The sequence below is a fragment of the Acomys russatus genome, chromosome 17 (assembly GCF_903995435.1).
Source record: "Acomys russatus chromosome 17, mAcoRus1.1, whole genome shotgun sequence".
NCBI lineage: Eukaryota > Metazoa > Chordata > Mammalia > Rodentia > Muridae > Acomys > Acomys russatus.
In genome coordinates, this window is record NC_067153.1 from 18351588 (window position 1) to 18368865 (window position 17278).

At 38.0% G+C, this 17278-nt stretch overlaps 1 protein-coding gene across 3 annotated transcripts in view; it reads right to left on the minus strand.

Moving 5' to 3' along the window:
- Efr3a (EFR3 homolog A) overlaps window positions 1-17278 on the minus strand; it is an 84579-nt gene that overhangs the window by 22753 nt on the left and 44548 nt on the right. For all 3 annotated transcript variants that reach the window (XM_051159593.1, XM_051159592.1, XM_051159594.1), the window contains 6 exons: window positions 15174-15323; window positions 11349-11486; window positions 7672-7750; window positions 4536-4671; window positions 2041-2202; window positions 394-508 (listed from right to left, as the gene is read on the minus strand). In XM_051159593.1, coding sequence (XP_051015550.1) covers window positions 394-508; window positions 2041-2202; window positions 4536-4671; window positions 7672-7750; window positions 11349-11486; window positions 15174-15323 — 780 coding nt within the window. The remainder of the gene's footprint in view (window positions 1-393; window positions 509-2040; window positions 2203-4535; window positions 4672-7671; window positions 7751-11348; window positions 11487-15173; window positions 15324-17278) is intronic.

A 17278-nucleotide genomic window follows, 5' to 3' on the forward strand; every position in this document is an offset into this window, starting at 1 on the left:
GAAATATACAAAGTATTGCTGTTACTAATTTACATTTATATTAGCTTCATCGACTTAAAGTAACTTTTTCTGATTTTAAAATTATATTCTTACTAGCTAAATTTTATTTATTTTTGTAGTTGCTTATGCCATGACTCACTTTACATACTAAATTTATATGAATTAAAATATATTCATCAATTAAAGATTAAAAACAAAACAAAACAAACAAAAATACTCAAGAATTTCTAAGTTAAAAAATAATCCAAAGGTATATAAGCATTGATTTCATAGCTTAATGATCTAAGAAAACACTGTTGCTTTTTATTACTAAAAGTTCAAAACACTAACATTTTCTTGAGTTTAAAATAAAACATAATCTAATACTGAGTTCATTTACACCTGAGAACATACCCTAGTTGACTGATATCCAAAGTATGAGTGGATGTTCCAAAAACAGGCACTTTCCCCATGATGAACATCATGATCTCTGACCTCTGGTAATCTGGTAAGTTACTTCCGAAAAAGCCTAGAATATATGAAGACACATTTCAAACATTGAAAAGTGGCCATTTTCCACATAACTCAAAACTATTTTAAAATTATTTAATTATACTTATATTTTTAGACATTTTGCCTACGTATATGTCTGGGTACACTTGTATGCTTGGAACCCAAGGAGGCCAGACCAGGACATCTGAAGTTACATATGGTTGTTAGTTCCCATGTGGGGGCTGAGTATTATTGAACCTGGGTATCCTGGAAGAATAGGCAGTGTTCTTAACCCCTGAGCCATCTCTCCAGCCCCACAAAGTTGTATTTTAAACAGTTTTCAGTAGATTAAAACAATGACTATGTTCAGGCTACACGTAACATTAAATAAATTCTAACTTCCTCTATCCAACGTCATATACAATATAAATATTTAAACTGCTAGTAGTTTTTAGGAAACCCTTAATTGCAGATTGTGAACCTAAATTCATGTACTGCTGAATCAGCAATTACCCTATATCTGATGAAAACTGGAAATACTCAATTCCCCAAACTGTATTCTATACACACTCAGCATTTAATGATGTCAGCATTACATCGTCTGCAGAGTAAGACCCATCTGTATATCACTCCAGGCAACACCTAAGAACAGAATTCCACAATAACCTTCTAAGCCTAGGTTCGTGCATTAGCTTTCTCTCAGGAAAGGAGAATTAAAAAGTTAAGCACTCACAAACAATGATGTTTATCAATTTTGACAACTTGGCTACATAAAAACAAAACCCCTCTGTTTTATGGGAAAACATACTTAAGAATTTAGTAGTAAAGGAAAAATTAGTATATCAGCCACACTTAAGCGCAGTCCCAATGCCCAGCAGCAGATGCCAACACAAACTCAGTGGTATTTTTGTAGACTCTGTTACTTACTGCTTTGTTTGAGCACTTTTTTTGACCTATTGCCTTTGTGTCTGTATATTATGATTTCAGATCTTGTATTTTTGTGGGTTGCTTTCTGTGTTTATGTGTGTGTTTTTTGTATTCATTCTTTAAAAGAAAATTGGGTTTTGCTTGTTTGCCTGCTGTTTGCTTTCTAAAAAGAAAGAGAAATAAAGGACATGTGGTTGGGTGGGTGGGAAGGTGGGAAAGAACTGGGAGGAGATAGGAGAGGGAACCATGACCAGAATAATATACTGTATGACTTTTTTTTCAGTTAAAAAAAAAAAAAAAGAACTTAGCAGTAGAAGAATATGATGTACGCAACATATTATACCCAGTAAATTTATCTGTAAAAAGTACGTGTATGAATGTTTTTCTTACACATACATATTCATAAATATTAATGTACACATGTGTACATGGGAAGATGGGGGAGGGTTAAAACAAATGAAAGAATTTGGCATAAAATACAACCAGGTAAAAGAAGTGTTCTTACACTTGCTTCCTTCAAACACACAATTTTTAGAAGTCTAAGCCATTTCTGCATTTTGACAACTGCACTGCACAAGCCAGGTAGCTTATGTGAGAGCAGCTTACATCACCATGGAGTAGCTTGAGAACTGAATCACAAACCTATTGTCTGTATTACAGCGTTCTGTACAATCTTCTCATCGTTGTCTTTGGAGCTTAGGGTGACGCTGCCTACAGACCCCCTCTGGGAGTCGTTGGCTTCCAATTCCACACTGAGCCGCAGGTGCTTCAACAAGGTGTTAAAGACTTCCAGCACTGTAGGCCCTGTGACAGATCATCTCTGTGAGCTCGTATACACAAATGCAACCTGGAAACTTCTAAACAGACCTTACAGTTATTTTCTTTTTCTGTCTACAGTATTAGTGATTTATGAGCAATCCAGTTCATTTTTCTGAAGCTGTCCAACTAAACAACAAAGTGTCAGTCACACCACCAACACGTTCTGGGCATCGATGAGGAACTGGAATGTTTGGCTTTAGCTCAACCTATATAAATATGTATATGCAAAGGACTATCCAAGTCTTTCTACTAACTTTGTCTATCTAAAATAATGTTTACTAATATAATATTTAATTTGACTGATGGCTGAATCCATAAACCTATACAGTTTATTGGAAGAGAAAATTATTTTATATCTTCAGAAATTAAAACCAGAGGAATATCCAATTATGAGAAATCCTTCAGTCTGCTGGGTTCTGGTGAACTGATTTGTCTCTGCTTTGTTCCTTGATCATTTGACATGTTACTTAAAGGCTTCATATCTGCTACCCACACATAATTACAAACCTCTGCAGAAAGAAGTCTGGGGATGGCTAAATGCCACCCCCACCGCCATACATAGACCTTTAGTACATTACACCTAACACACAGCGGGCATCACTAAATGTGGTGACTCAATATTTCACCTATGTTTTATTTCATACGTCAAACTAATCTGCCAACTAATATCCTTCCTTCCTTCCTTCCTTCCTTTTTTATTTGAAACAGAGTCTCACTGTGTAGTACTGGAACTCTGTGTAGAGAATTCAAGACCAGGCTGAACTTGAACTCACAGAATTCAATCTATTTTGCCTCCCAAGTGCTGAGATTAAAAGTGCGCACTACTAAACTCAGCTGTCATCATCATGTTAAGGTATATATGTATAATAATATAAATGTACATATAAAAAATAAAAAATGTTTAATTTTTAAAAAGATAAACTACAAGACAAATAATGAAAAGTCCATATCCCAAATGTTCACTCTTACTCAGCATTGAAGGAATACTAGAATATCTTATTAGCAAAGCTTCCACTTTAATTTTGGGCAATAAAATCAGAGCCAGATTCACCATATAGCTTCTGTACCTCTATCTCAGTCCCTCATTTCCCTAATCACATGTGCATGGAACATCAAGATCTTTGACTTGTTCTCTTCCCCTTGTTACCCTGCAATCCAGCTTGCTAGGCATGCTGACCAAGTTCAAGTATTTTTCCTCACACCCAAGACAATAGCAGCACTTCTTTTTAGCCAGCCCTATACTTTAAACACATACCTAGTCAGTCTTGATAGCTCTCATGAACTACAGAATGACTTGCTTGCATTCTGACTTTAAAGATACTTCTCTTGTTTTTCCCACACATTCTAGCAAAATGGACCATAGAACATTCTGCTTTTGCTAATCCACATTCCTGCAGTTTTCTGATCCTGGATCATCTCAGGCTACATGTGATCATATTCTTTTTACTGCACACAGTTGGGCAGAACTGTCTAAGTACTACACATAGAAGAAACCCTTCACCAAAATGGTTATGGTCACAAATGTTTGGGACTTAACAATAATATTTACATGTGTGTGTATGTTTCTCTGTGTGTCAGTAGTAGCTATAGATGCATAGCTATAGATGTCAGACACAGGATCCACAAACAAACACCAAATTCAGTGTTTCTGATACTCCTCACACAAAGATGATGTGAGATTTTTAGTAGTCCTGTACTAAAACAATTGTGGTCCATTTTCAGCATCAGGTCAGCACACAGTATGGTCCTTCATTGAAGCATTTCAGAGTCTGGAATTTTGGCAGTGCAGCCCTTAAATCCCAGGGACTCAGGAGGCTAAGACAGGAAGGTTTCAAGCTAACAGTCTGCATGGATGACAAAGTGAGTTCAAGGCCAGTCTGGAATGCCTAGTACATTTCAAAATAAAAACCATAAAGAGCTAGAATGTGTCTCAGTGGTAGAACAATTGTTTAGAATGTACAAGGCCTTGGGCTAAAAACTAACTTAGTATCATTGAGAGAGACGGCATGGGGGTGGGGGTGGGAGTAGGGGATGGATGGCGGATGGGCATGCTCAATCACTCAACTTGCATCACTTTGTAAATCTGCATTTACACAATGTACAGTATAAAAACTATATCCTAACACCTTTATTAAAAGAAATAGACGTAGAAGGAAATGAATGAGGGGAGGGGGAAAGGAAAGACTGATGATATGCAGTCAAATAATAGGACATTTGAAAATAAATGAGTAGATCTTAAAGGGTACTTCCTATACAAATAAATACTGGGAAAACTTTTTATTACTAATACATTCTTTTTGTGTTTTATTGGTACTTACCTATAGAACCTTTAGCAGCAATGGCGACAGCCTCTAACAGAACCTGAATGATACCTGCTCTAACCCGTGGAGAATCCTTCTTACGAACATCAAGGTGTCCAAGAATTTCCTGGATCACATGGTGAGAATACTGAGCCTAAAGGAAGCAGCACAAAGAAGTGTAAGCAAGTAAATGCACATGGTATATCCCTAAGAAAGGAAAGGCACATGGAACTTTGCCACTCCTTATAAGGGACTGGTATAACATGTGGCTGCCAAAAAACAACTCTTTAAAGAAAAAACAGTGATACTGAAAACTATTTATGACATCCTAAATAAAGGAAGCAAATTACCAAATCCTGATTTAACTTGGTGGCGGGGCTAAAGAGATGGCGTAGGGATTAAGAACACTGTTGCTCTTCTGGAAGACTCAGTGTTTGGTTCCCAGCATGCACATGGCAGCTCACAACTGTTTGTTACTCTAGTTCCAAAGGATCTGTGCCTACCTCTGGATTCTATGGACACTGGGCATGCATGTGGTGTACATACATGTATGCAGGCAAAACACATATATGCATAAAATTAAAAAATAATTTTAAAAAACAGATACTGGGAAGAGAGAGACAGAGAGGAGGGAGAGATCTAGCCTCAACAAGTAGAAAATGAGAACAGACTCCTGAGAGTTGTCTTCTGACCTCTAGATGCTTCTATGGCACACATGTGCCCACCTTCAATACTCTCAGAGTCACATAAATAAACATTTTAAAAACAAAGATGACTAAAACTATAGGTAACGAAAGGTAAGCACTGGTACCCAAAAGATTTATGAGAAATTTTAATCTCTTTGTACTTTTAGACAGCTTCATGAATAACACTTAATACACTCTTGTAATTTGTTAATAGAACAGTGTAAAATTAATTATGAAAGCTATAGTACCTCTATACCAATAGATTAATTCTACCCTGGCCACCTGACAGTGCTCTAGTCAATACCTGTGTAATCACAAGCCAGGGTCAGTGTGTAACTGACAAACTTAATGCAGAGGATTCATAACTTAGGCATATATCTGACTTTATCAGTAGCAGTAAACAAGAATGGGACCTAAAACAAGCAAATGAGCAAATAGTGCAGTTAGAACGGATTGAAGTCCACTTAATTCTTTTTCTTTTTTCTCATTCTTTTCTTTTCTTTTTTAGAGACAGGGTCTTCCTATATGGTCCTGGCTGGCCTGAAATTCAGTGTGTAGACCAGGCTGGCACCAAATTCATAGAAATCTACCTACCTCTGCCTCCCATATAATGTAATTAAAAATGTGCATTACCACTCCTGGTTGAACTCTTTTAGATGAAGACTTGTTTTATTTTCCCCCAAAACTATTCTCTCCCCTGGATCACATGGTGATCCCTCCCTCTCTCCCCCCCCCTCTCTCTGTTCCCCTCTCCCTCCCTTCTTCACCCCCCCTCTCTGCCCGTGTGTGTGTGTGTGTGTGTGTGTGTGTGTGTGTGTGTGTGTGTGTGCATGTGTAGGCCAGAAGTAAAACTCAAGGTATACCTTTTTTAGCTATGCCATCCATGTTGTCAGTGACTGCCCTGGGATCTGCCAGCCTTGACCTCTACTGTGCTATGACTGTAAACTTGTGCTACTCCACTTGACTTTTATACAGGTTTCCTTTCTCTTCTTTGCAGTAGGTGATTTTACATTAAGATTGTGTTTGTTACACATATCCAGTGGAAGTTTTTCCAGCCATAAAGAATGAGGTTATATTGTTTGAAAGAAATCAGATGCAACTGGGTGTACCTTAACTATATTAAGTGAATTAAGTTATCTGAGTCTTAGATTGTATATGCACATATGTACATCATATACATAAAATCACATACATACAGAACAGAAGAAAATCAAAGCAAACTGTCTAGGTGAAGTAAGAGGACTAACTAGAAGGGAAGGATAAGATAGGAGGAAATAGAATGGTAAAAGGAAAAATCTGATTAATGTATATAATATAATTGAATAAAAATGGTGTTATGCAACCAGTTTAATAAAATTATAAAGAAAGTTTTGAAAGAAGCTTCTTTGCTCAAAAGCACAAAGTTCCTTCCATTTCTATTAATGTTACTGGTATCTCTAGATACATCTGACACTCTGTCTTGCCACTGGTACTTTCTTAACAGCCTCAAGTAAGAGCCCAGGCAATGTTTATTTTGTTTTATGTAAAGCTATGTTTAAATCAGGTCAGATGGACCCATTCTCCCTCTCCCTCCCCTCTCTCTCCCCCTCCCCCCACCCTCTCTCTCTGTCTCTCTCCCTCCCTCCCTCTCTTCCTCCATCTCTTCTGCCCGCGCTCCCCCACTACCACTACCATCACCACCATCAACAACAACAGCCTGAATTTGAGCTTCTGCCTGGGGAACTGCGTGCTCTTCATGAACATCGTGTAGCTAAGTCTGCCTTGTTGGGTGATGATGCTCTTAGTAACGATGTACATTAAGACTATCCTATGCAAACTAGGACTCAGGGTCCTTCTACTTACAAGGGGTTTGCTAAAAAAAAAAAATAAAAATAGTATAATATATTAAAGAGAATGCCGAGTGAAAGAACCAAAATTGAAGAATGTGAAATCCCATTTGAATAAAGAGCTAATCAAGTCTTTTCAGACTCTGAGGAGGAAAAACTCAAAAGTAGTCCTTTGTTGAAGACAGTGCACAGAAGATTCTATAATGACTAGAAGTTATAACAAATGAAACAATACCAATTCACCTGTATAACAGACACACAAATAATGAGTTTAATAACTATACAATTAACAGTGGCACAATCAAATTATCTAATCCTCTTATTAAATATTTTTATCTTGGTAATAAGAAAATAAGCAGCAAGTAAGAAAAAAACAAAAAGAAGAGCATGCCTTGTGTTAGGGGTGGTAGTGCAGGCCTTTAATGCCAGCACTCAAGAGGCAGAGGCAGGTGGTTCTCTTTGAGTTCAAGGCCAGCCTGGTCTATCCAGCAAGTTCTGGGACAGGCAGGGCTACACAGTAAGTGTCTCAAAAAGCCAATGAAACAAAAGCCATGCTTTGCATGCTAATTTTCCACCTGTTCAATGGTATGCTCACCCACACAGAATGATCATTACTTATTTATCAAGTTAATTAAACCTTACCTGAATAGAATACATTATAATCTTAAAGCAGTGAACTGCAAACTCATTAGGATCCCATAGCTTGTGATGATCTAAATGCCTGTAGATAACAATTAGAAATTAAGAACTCTTAGTTTTAACCTTACTTTAAAACCTTCAACAAAATTAAAAACCAGAAAACTATCTAAAAGAAAACTAAGGGTTCCACTTTCAGCACTATGATACTCATTTCTAACTGCTGAGCTTAGCCATACAGTAGTAACAAATACTAGGCTATTTAAATGAAGCAGTAAGAAAGAAAAATACTCCATAAGAGGCACATGGTATATGTCATTCTATCTCATGTTCACCACTATCATGTCAAGAGTTTCAGATGTATAAAGTCACAGATAAATTTAGGAAGCACTTGTGAAACAGGCTGTCAGATCATACTAGAGTTCCCTGCACTGCTTGGGATCCTAGAAGACAGGATTCCCCCAGATAAACAAACAAGCAAATTTTAAACAAAGAAATTTAAAAATGAACCAAAAACAACAACAAAACAAAAAATGACAGGGGTGTGTCTTCTGTAGAAAGACACTGTCAAACTTCACCTTTGTCTGGATTCTGAATTCACAAAGCTGTAAGAACCAAGTCTTTCTACAAATTTCAGGGGCAATGAGGAAACCCAGTGCGATGGAAACTCCCTGGAGTCTATGAGCATGACCCTAGTGAAGAATGTTAGTAATAGGGGATACGAAATCTGAACCGGACATCTCCTGTAACCAGTCAGGCTTCCAGTGGGGGAACTGGGAAATCAACCAGCCACAAAACCATCAACCTAAAATTTGCCCTGCCTGAAAGATGTCTTGGGGTATTGGTGGTATAGAACTTGTGGGAGCAGCCAACCAATAACAGATCCAACTTGAAACCTGTGCCCCAAGAAGGAGTCCATGTAAGACACTGCCTGAAGGGCTGGGAACCAGAGGCTGGATAGCCCAGAGACCTAAGATAGAACCAAACACACACAACTCGAATAGTCAATGAAATGATTCTTAATGATATTCTGCTATACTCATAAACTGGAGTCTAGCCCAATTGTCATCTGAGAAGTCACTCAGCTACTGATTTGAACAGCTGCAGAGACCCACAGTCAAACATTGGTGGAGTTTGGAGAACCTCACAGAAAAGGAGGAGGAAGGATTGTAAGAGTCAGAAGGGTAGAGGATACCACAAGAACATGGACCACAGGATTAACTAGCCAGGGCTCAGAAGAGCTCACAGAAGAATCCTATATGGATCTGAGTTAGCTCCTGTGCATATATGTTATGGTTATGTAGCTTAGTGTTCTTGTGGGACACCTAACTATGGGAGGGAGTGCTGTCCCTAGCTCTTTTGCCTGCTCTTGGGACCCTTTGCCTCCTACTGGGTTGTCTTGTCCAGCCTTGATATGAGGTCTTGTGCCTAGTCTTATTGTAACTTGTTATGCATGTTCCATTGATATCCCTGGGAGGCCTGCTCTTTTCTGAAGGGAAAGAGAGAAGGAGTGGATCTAGAGGAAGAGAGAGGTTGCGGAAGGGACGAGGAAGAAGAAGGAGGAGAAAACTGTGGTCTGGATGTAATACTTGAGAGATGAATGAATGAATGAATGAATGAATGAATGAATAAAGTCAAGGACATTTGAATAGATACTACTTTTTGGAGTTTAGTTTGAGTGCCTAAGATATGACAATCATTCCAAGCATCCATGAGCAATACTATAATTTGAGAACCACTCTCCAAGATTTATATACACAAGTTATTACTTATGCAGCCTTTCCAAAGCAGAGAGTCACTGACTGAGGGGTCAACTGACACACAAAGAAGGAAACGCAGGGCTGAGGGTTTCAAAAGAGAAAACCAATCTAAGCAATCCAAGACAAAGGGTGTTTAAGTGTCAATTTCAACAATTGCATGGTGTCCATGAGTCACAGGCCTGAAACCTTCTTGTAAAGGGCGTTATTCCTATAACCAACTAAAACAGTGACCTGCTTCAATATAGCTCATTAACATTTTCAAAGGGAAAGTCTGGCCATTTTACAACTTTTAGCTAAAATTGCCAATAATCACTTAAAGACTTAATAATTAATTAATTGACAATAATCGATTAACAATCATCTAAAGACTTAAAATGCTGAGATTTCCCTTGTGGAATCTCTTCTCATTTTACACTAATCCCATCAACTGCATCCAGCACACTAGCTATCCTGTACTCGCCATTGATTGAAAGTGTGGCATTTCAAATTCTTTGGGAATCTTTTATTTTCTTTATAGATCAAATAATAATAGAAATAAAAAGTCAACTTTAATGTTGAATCAAAATGTACTTTACACATAATACTACCAAAGCAGTTTTTTATATTTACCCACACCTAGTTCAAGAAGTACTACTCCAAATTCTTATTAACTATGGATTTTCTGATTTTAAATGATAGATCACTTTGTGACCTTTTTCATAATATATAATTATTGTGCATGTCCCTCATCTATCTTGTGTTATTCTTCATATATACCCAAATTATACAGTAATTTATTTGTAGTAGACAGTTTTAAGCATCCAGCTAACTAATTAAATAGCTTATAACAACATAACACAAGGCCCTATTGATAAAGGCAACACTTTTGTTATTAAACATGAAGAAGCTAGGCTGGTGCATAGCTGGAAGCTTCTTTACTACTGACTAGCATTCAAGGTACTCTATACATTATCAGAGGAGAAAGGTAACTATCATTATCACCAAGCCATAAACCCTGAGATGTGTAGCAGGAAGCTACCTGCAAGATATACTACTACAATAGAGGCACCAACATTACGGGAGTGACCAACAATTTTTTGACTGGATTTAAGACCCACCCTATGAGATGGAACTCATACCTGATACTGCCAACGACCTGAAATTAGATAGGCCATGGGCCTAAGGAAAAAGCTGCTACTATTATTCTGATAAAGGAACACAGCAATAAAATGACTGCTAACATCATACTGCTACACTCATAGAGCAGTGTTTTACTCAACCCACATCAGAGAAACTTCCTCTTAAAGTGGACGGGAATGCACACAGAGACCCACAACTAGAAAATGCGCAGACTTTAGAGCACTCAGTCCTAAATGTCTTCAGCAAACTACTCTCCTCAAGGCTCAGGGAGCTATGCAGAAAGGTAAGCAGGAAGGCTTTCAAGAGCTAGAAGTGTGGATGCCTTGAAAAAGAACTGTCTTCCAGACACAAAGAAACCAGGTTTTCCAGATTGATGCACATATGACTCAAAGAGACTGTGGCAGCAGCATGCGTAGGACCTGTAAAGGTTCAAGGCAGATGGGGTCTCAGCAGTGAAAGGGGGTTACGGACACAGGTTTCTATCCTTAAGCAAGAAGCTCTTTGCAATTTTCACCAAAACTGCGTATCAAACCACACTCTAGGACAGAACCCGTGCACAGGAGTAGTTGCATTTCATGGTATTTAAAGAGATATGCATGGTAAGTGATATACATGATATTATTTTTAATAATACTACATTTTATACTAAAAGAAAACAAAACAAACATATAATGGCCAATGGGGCCTTCACAATGTGACCTGTACAAGTAACAAAAATTAATAAAGTATTGGTCCTCCATAAGAAAGTTATACAATTAATATATAGCAAAGTCACAGATAACTAGGAAAATAGCAAGTACTCACGCAAAAACTGGCCTAACAGCATTATTCATATTCCCAAAAGTTGCTCGGCCCAGCAGTTCTCTGAAACAGCTCTCAGCCAGCACCGCAGGGTTCTCTTCTTTGTCAGCTGCAGAGGGGGAAGAAGGTGGGCCTAGGCGACTGAAAGATAAATAAAAAAGGCCAATGCAAGAATTCTAATTTTAGTTGTAAAGGGTAAACAGAATATACTTTACTTCTCAGATATGTTTAAAATTTTTTTGTTTTATTCCAAAATAACTTTACAGTTTAATTATAACATTTATGAACGTAGCATCACCAGAGCTAAGCATATTATAATTTTTCACATAGCTGGTAACTTGCTTCAAGAATGATGTTCTTTATGCCAGTAGAACACTCAGAGACTAGGTCTGGTAGTACTCAGTCAGAAGCAAGAGGATCTCTGTGAGTTCAAAGGTCAGCTTGCTCTACATAAGGAATGTCAGGCCAGCCAGAGCTACATAGTAAGTGAAACCCTGTCACAAAAAACAAAGCAACAACAAAATCCAAGAGCTCGCTATTTGCTCACTTTTATAGACTGTCTCAACATTCATACGAGTACAGATCTTTGTGAGCACAGGTCAGAGAAAACATCTTCAGCTCTCTCCTGTATGACTATAACTGGGAACAAATAAAAAGAACTGAAAAATCAGATATAACCCAAGTATTAAAAATGAAAAAAATTAAACCAATGAAAATAGCTGCACCTAGAGACATTTTCAGTAGAAAGGATTTGTTTTGTCCATATCCTGAGACATTATTTTACGCTTTTTTGCAATATATTTATTACAACAACAATTTAAAAAATATCCATCTGTGGTACTTGGATTACACCAGAAGGATACAATTTATGATCTGGTATCCATAGTCTCTGTTTCATAATTTTTTCAATTGAAAATAGTTTCCCTCACATAATATACTGATTATGGCTTCCTCTCCCTGTACTCCTTCCAGCTCCTCCCTGCCTCTCCTCCCATCAGGATCTGCCTCCTTTCTGTCTATTCTTAGAAAAAAAGGCTTCTAATAGAAAGTAACAAATCAAATATAATAAGATAAAACAAAAATCAACACACAGCAATTGGACAAAAGAAACAAAGAGAAGGAAAGGGCACAAGAAACAGACTGCACACTCAGGAATTCCCCCCCCCCCCGGCAAAAGAAAGAACCACTAAACTGGAGCCATTATACATATGCAAAGGACCTGCAGGGTCGAACATGAGAAGAATATATATAATACACACACACACACACACACACACACACACACACACACAATTTTATAAAAAGGGAAGAACTCTAACATAACACTATGAGATAAAGAAGCTACAAAGACGTCACTGAGCTCACTTTCTGCTGGCATCTACTGCTGGACATGGACCTACTCTTAAGGGTGGTTTGTCCACAGTGAGACTTTCTTAGAGGAAAGGAAATTTTCATTTGCAAGTGGTTGTCAACTTGTTTCCTCTATCTTATTCATAACATCAGATCCCATTGGAAAATAGGCCCCAACTGGCTAGGGATCTTTATATAGTAAATATTTCAGATGGTAAATCTTGAGCCTTAGCTACAGCATTAAAAACAGGAAAAATATAGACGATTCTAAAATACATCATTTCACACATTTAGGGAGGATCACAGAGCTAGAAATAGTCACATCCGGGACATAGGCATCAATCCTTCCTGCAGTTGGCATTAGCTGTAAAACATATTATTCCATCTGTGTTAGCACAGAATTATCAGCTGCACCTCATTTCTAAGTCAATTTTGATGCTGTGCATAGAATCATGAAAGTTATACACAAATGTTATTCATTGTAACTCTAAGATAGAATCCTTATAAAAATCAATTCCAGACTCTTCCCCTCCCAAGTGCAAGAATCAAGCCATATCCCACACTGGATGACTCAGCTTCACTTGCTGAGTAGCCATTCTTTCTGGACAGGCAACAAAATGTAGGGGATAACAACCAGAATGCCAAGTGCACCTGAACACTGTGGGGGTAAAAAGAAAACCAGCATACACCCCAAACCACTATTTCATTCCAAATATCTCAGATATTGATGAGAAATCAAGCATGTCCAGCTTTTAGTTGGGAAAAAAAAAAAATCAGTGTTTCTCCCTGGCATTATCAGAAAAGCTCCTTTCTCAAGTAGAGGGGTCAATACAGAGACCCACAACTGGACAATGTACTAATAATGAGAGACCATGGAACACGTAGTCCTAAATGGGATGTATCATCAAAACCCTCCCGAGGGCTCAGGGAACTGAGCCTGGAAGTGAACAGAAGTTCCCACCCCAACCCAGAAGCTATCTCTCCAACTGCTCACAAGGGAAAAACTAGTTTTCTCCTGTGAAGTTCTCACTGGGTATAAAAACCACACTTAAAGGTAGGCCCCATGCCTATCAGTAGATGCCAACACAAAATAAACTCGGTGGTACTTTTGGAGTTTTTTTTTTTTTTTGTCTCATAATATTTTGTTGGGGTATTGTTTTACCTTACTGGTCTCTGTTTATATATTATGGTTTCTGATGTTGCATTTGTGTGTATATATGTTTCTAATGCTTCTTTGTTTTCTTCTGGTTTGTTTGTTTTTAATTTACCTGTTTGTTTTATAAAGAGAGAAAGAAAGCATAGAGTCATATGAATGGAGTGAAGATAAGGAGAATAAACTGTGGACAGAATATATTGTGTAAACTTTTTATTTTCAATCCTAGCACTTGTGGAGGCAGGGGCAGGCAGATCTCTTGAGAGTTCGAGGCCAGCCTAGTCTACAAAGCTAAACCAGTACAGCCAAAGCTACATAGAGAAACCCTGTCTCGAACACCGCCCCAAAGTTATTTTCAATAAAAAAAATGAATAATAGTTGATATTAATTATTACTGTTGTTGGTGGTGGTGGTGGTGGTGGTAGTAGTAGTATTTTGGTTAGTTTTAACTCCCTATGAGAAAGCATATTATTATTATTATTATCATCATCATTATTATTATTATTATTATTATTATTATTATTATTATTATTATTATTATTTAGTTTTAACTCCCTATGAGAAAGCATAGTGTATCTCTAAGGAAGAACAGAAGTTGTTATAATTTCTGTTTCTCATGGTTACAACTTTAAGGAGTACTAAAAAGTAAAATGGTAATGTGTATGTTCATTTAAAAACTTGTTACTACATTTACTGATGTAGTGTGCTTGTGTGTGTTTGTGTACAAGCCACAGCACAAGTATGGAAGTCAGAAGACAACTCATGGGAGTCAGTTTATTCCCTCTAATGTGTGCGCCTAGGGACTGAACTCAGATCATCAGCTTTGGTGGCAAGCACCTTTATCCTGTGACCTATCTCACCAGCCCAAAAGTTAAATGCCACCTAACAGAGAATGAAGTCCTAAGTGTATTAATAAGAACCTGTGACTAACAACTCAATATGATTATTATAAATTAATAAATTTCTAGGAAAGTTTGTATATTTAAGCTCACTTAACTTTATAAGGCTACCACAAATTATAATGATAGAAACCAAATATTCTTATCCTAGCAAGTACATAAACACATATACAAGGCAACACAGCTTAAAGTATATTTTGAAAAGAGATTTTTATTTTTAATTTTGGGTAAATGTCTGTGCATGCATGGGTCTGTGCACATAAATGCAGGTTCCCATGGAGGGCAAAGGATTCTCCCTTGGGCTGCAGTTATAAGCAATTGTAAGTTGCTCAAAGTGGGTACTTAGCTCAAGTCCTTGGCAAGAATAGTATGCCCTCTTATGCTGGCCCTCTCTCCAGTCCCAACATTAGTATCTTTTTACAATACCTGTCAACCTCCTCTATCTTCTGCATGTTAAACAGAAGAGATGGGACGATCTTGTCCATATGCTGTGGTTCCCAAATGGTGGCCCGAAGTTCATCATTAACTGTTTTGCGAACCACACCTTGAATACCTCTTATTCCAGCAATGCGAATCCTACAAGGATGGGGGAAAAGATCCATGAAAACAGGTATTTAAACAACTATGTTTGTCTACCTAAGAGACTGTATGTCCATATTGTTCTCTCACACATAACATGTTTTTAAATTACATATAATACATGTAAGAAATTAAAATCTCAAAACTCTAAGGTGGACAAAGAGATACATTCAAAAGAGGCTTTAACCACTATCTTTATAAATCAGTAACGTTTAAAGGCTATAAACTACAGAGATATCTACTACATATGTTGTTGGTTAATAAAAAAAGCAATCAAAGGCGTAGCTTCTTCTAACATGATGTTAATAAGCTACTGAGGAGCCTTGGAGCAGAGCGAGGAGCTCACTGCTCCTGGTGAGCACTGTGCTTCTGCACACTCTACCCATTGTTCCCAAGAGCTCCTCGCCTCTCAGAAAGAGCTGCTTCACTTAGAAGTAGTGTCTACAGACAAGCACACAGGACTTGTAGTTTGTCAGTGCTACACTAATCTCATATCACAATTCACAAGCCCTAATTTCCCCCACAGTCATCTTCATTCTCCTTGGGAAAAAAAGAAAACTGTAGGTTCAAGAAAGAGAAGTGACTAGAGGTTCACAAACGGCAGAAGGACAAAGTCTCAAGTAGAGTTAGCCTAGCAGCCCATTCCTCTTACAAGGTATTTCTTCTGCTTAAATTGCCTCCTTCTGTCCTAGTCTCAATCCCTTCCTTTCTGTCCACCATCTGAAACGATCACCAATTGCAGTTCTGTTCAGCTCACCTAACACTATCTTCTAGAAAGCATAAATATGTTTAAAGAACAGAAAATGTTGAGAAGGGAGTGATAGAATTTTACAACCCTATGAGCATATACTGAGGCATTCAACAGTAGCGGATAGGGAGAATTGGGGGAATAAGACACTGAACAGGAAGATTTAAGAGAAACCCTGCCTATTTCAAAGCTCTGTCTATACAGGCTTCCTTATAAAATACTGATCAAACAATGGCAAACCAACACCACTATAAAGGGTGTCTTGCTATGCATACCTGATGCTATTCCCTGAGGAGGAAGACAAGCACAAGGTTATACAGAGGACAGTAGCCTAAGTGGACAGGAGATGGCAGTGACCTGTTATAAAGCACTGGGGGCAAACTAGTGACTACACAGAGCCACTTCAGCTATACATCCAGCATCTAATGCAGCTCTAATAGTCTTCCTCCCCAAAACAGTTTCCTTTCCTCATGAGCAAATTTGAACACTTGTATCATGTAAGCTTAAAAGTGCTGTGAACAATTGAGTAATAAATCTGAACAAGAACTGCCTCACAGTAAACAATCAACAAGCGTTGATGTTGTTGTGTGTTGGTCACTACAATGATGACCCTTATAGCTGGACATTCTTGGAGAATTAGACTTTACAGTGTCAACTACTTCTGTAAAGAAATACTTCAGGAAAGTCTTAATACAGCCACAAACCCTTTAGTGCAGTTTCTGTAAGATCTGTAGGGCAATGGTGGCACAAAGCTAGTGCAAGTAACCAACCAATAAACTAATTGACCTAAGGGCCACTCCTTGAGATGGAACCCATACCCAAGACTGCTTGGGTGACCAAGAACCTAAGACTAGAGAGTTCAATCACCTTGGATAAAAACAAATAATACTGATCTAAAAGAAAGAAAGAACTTGGTGGAAAAAAATGATTCCTAATTATATTCTGCTATACTCACAGGTCAGTGCCTTGTTCAACCATCATCAGAGAAAGTTTCTCATGTAGCAGACAGGAACAGATATAGAGACACACAGTCAGATATTATGTAAAGAGTGAAAGTCCCTGCAATACTTAGCCCTAAATGAGATGTCTCCATCAAATCCCTCCCCGCATAGCTCAGGGAAGCCCTCAGAAGAAGTAGGAAGAGGTAAGAGCCACAGCGGACGGAGGATACAAACAAAATAAGTGCATCTAAATCAAATGAGCA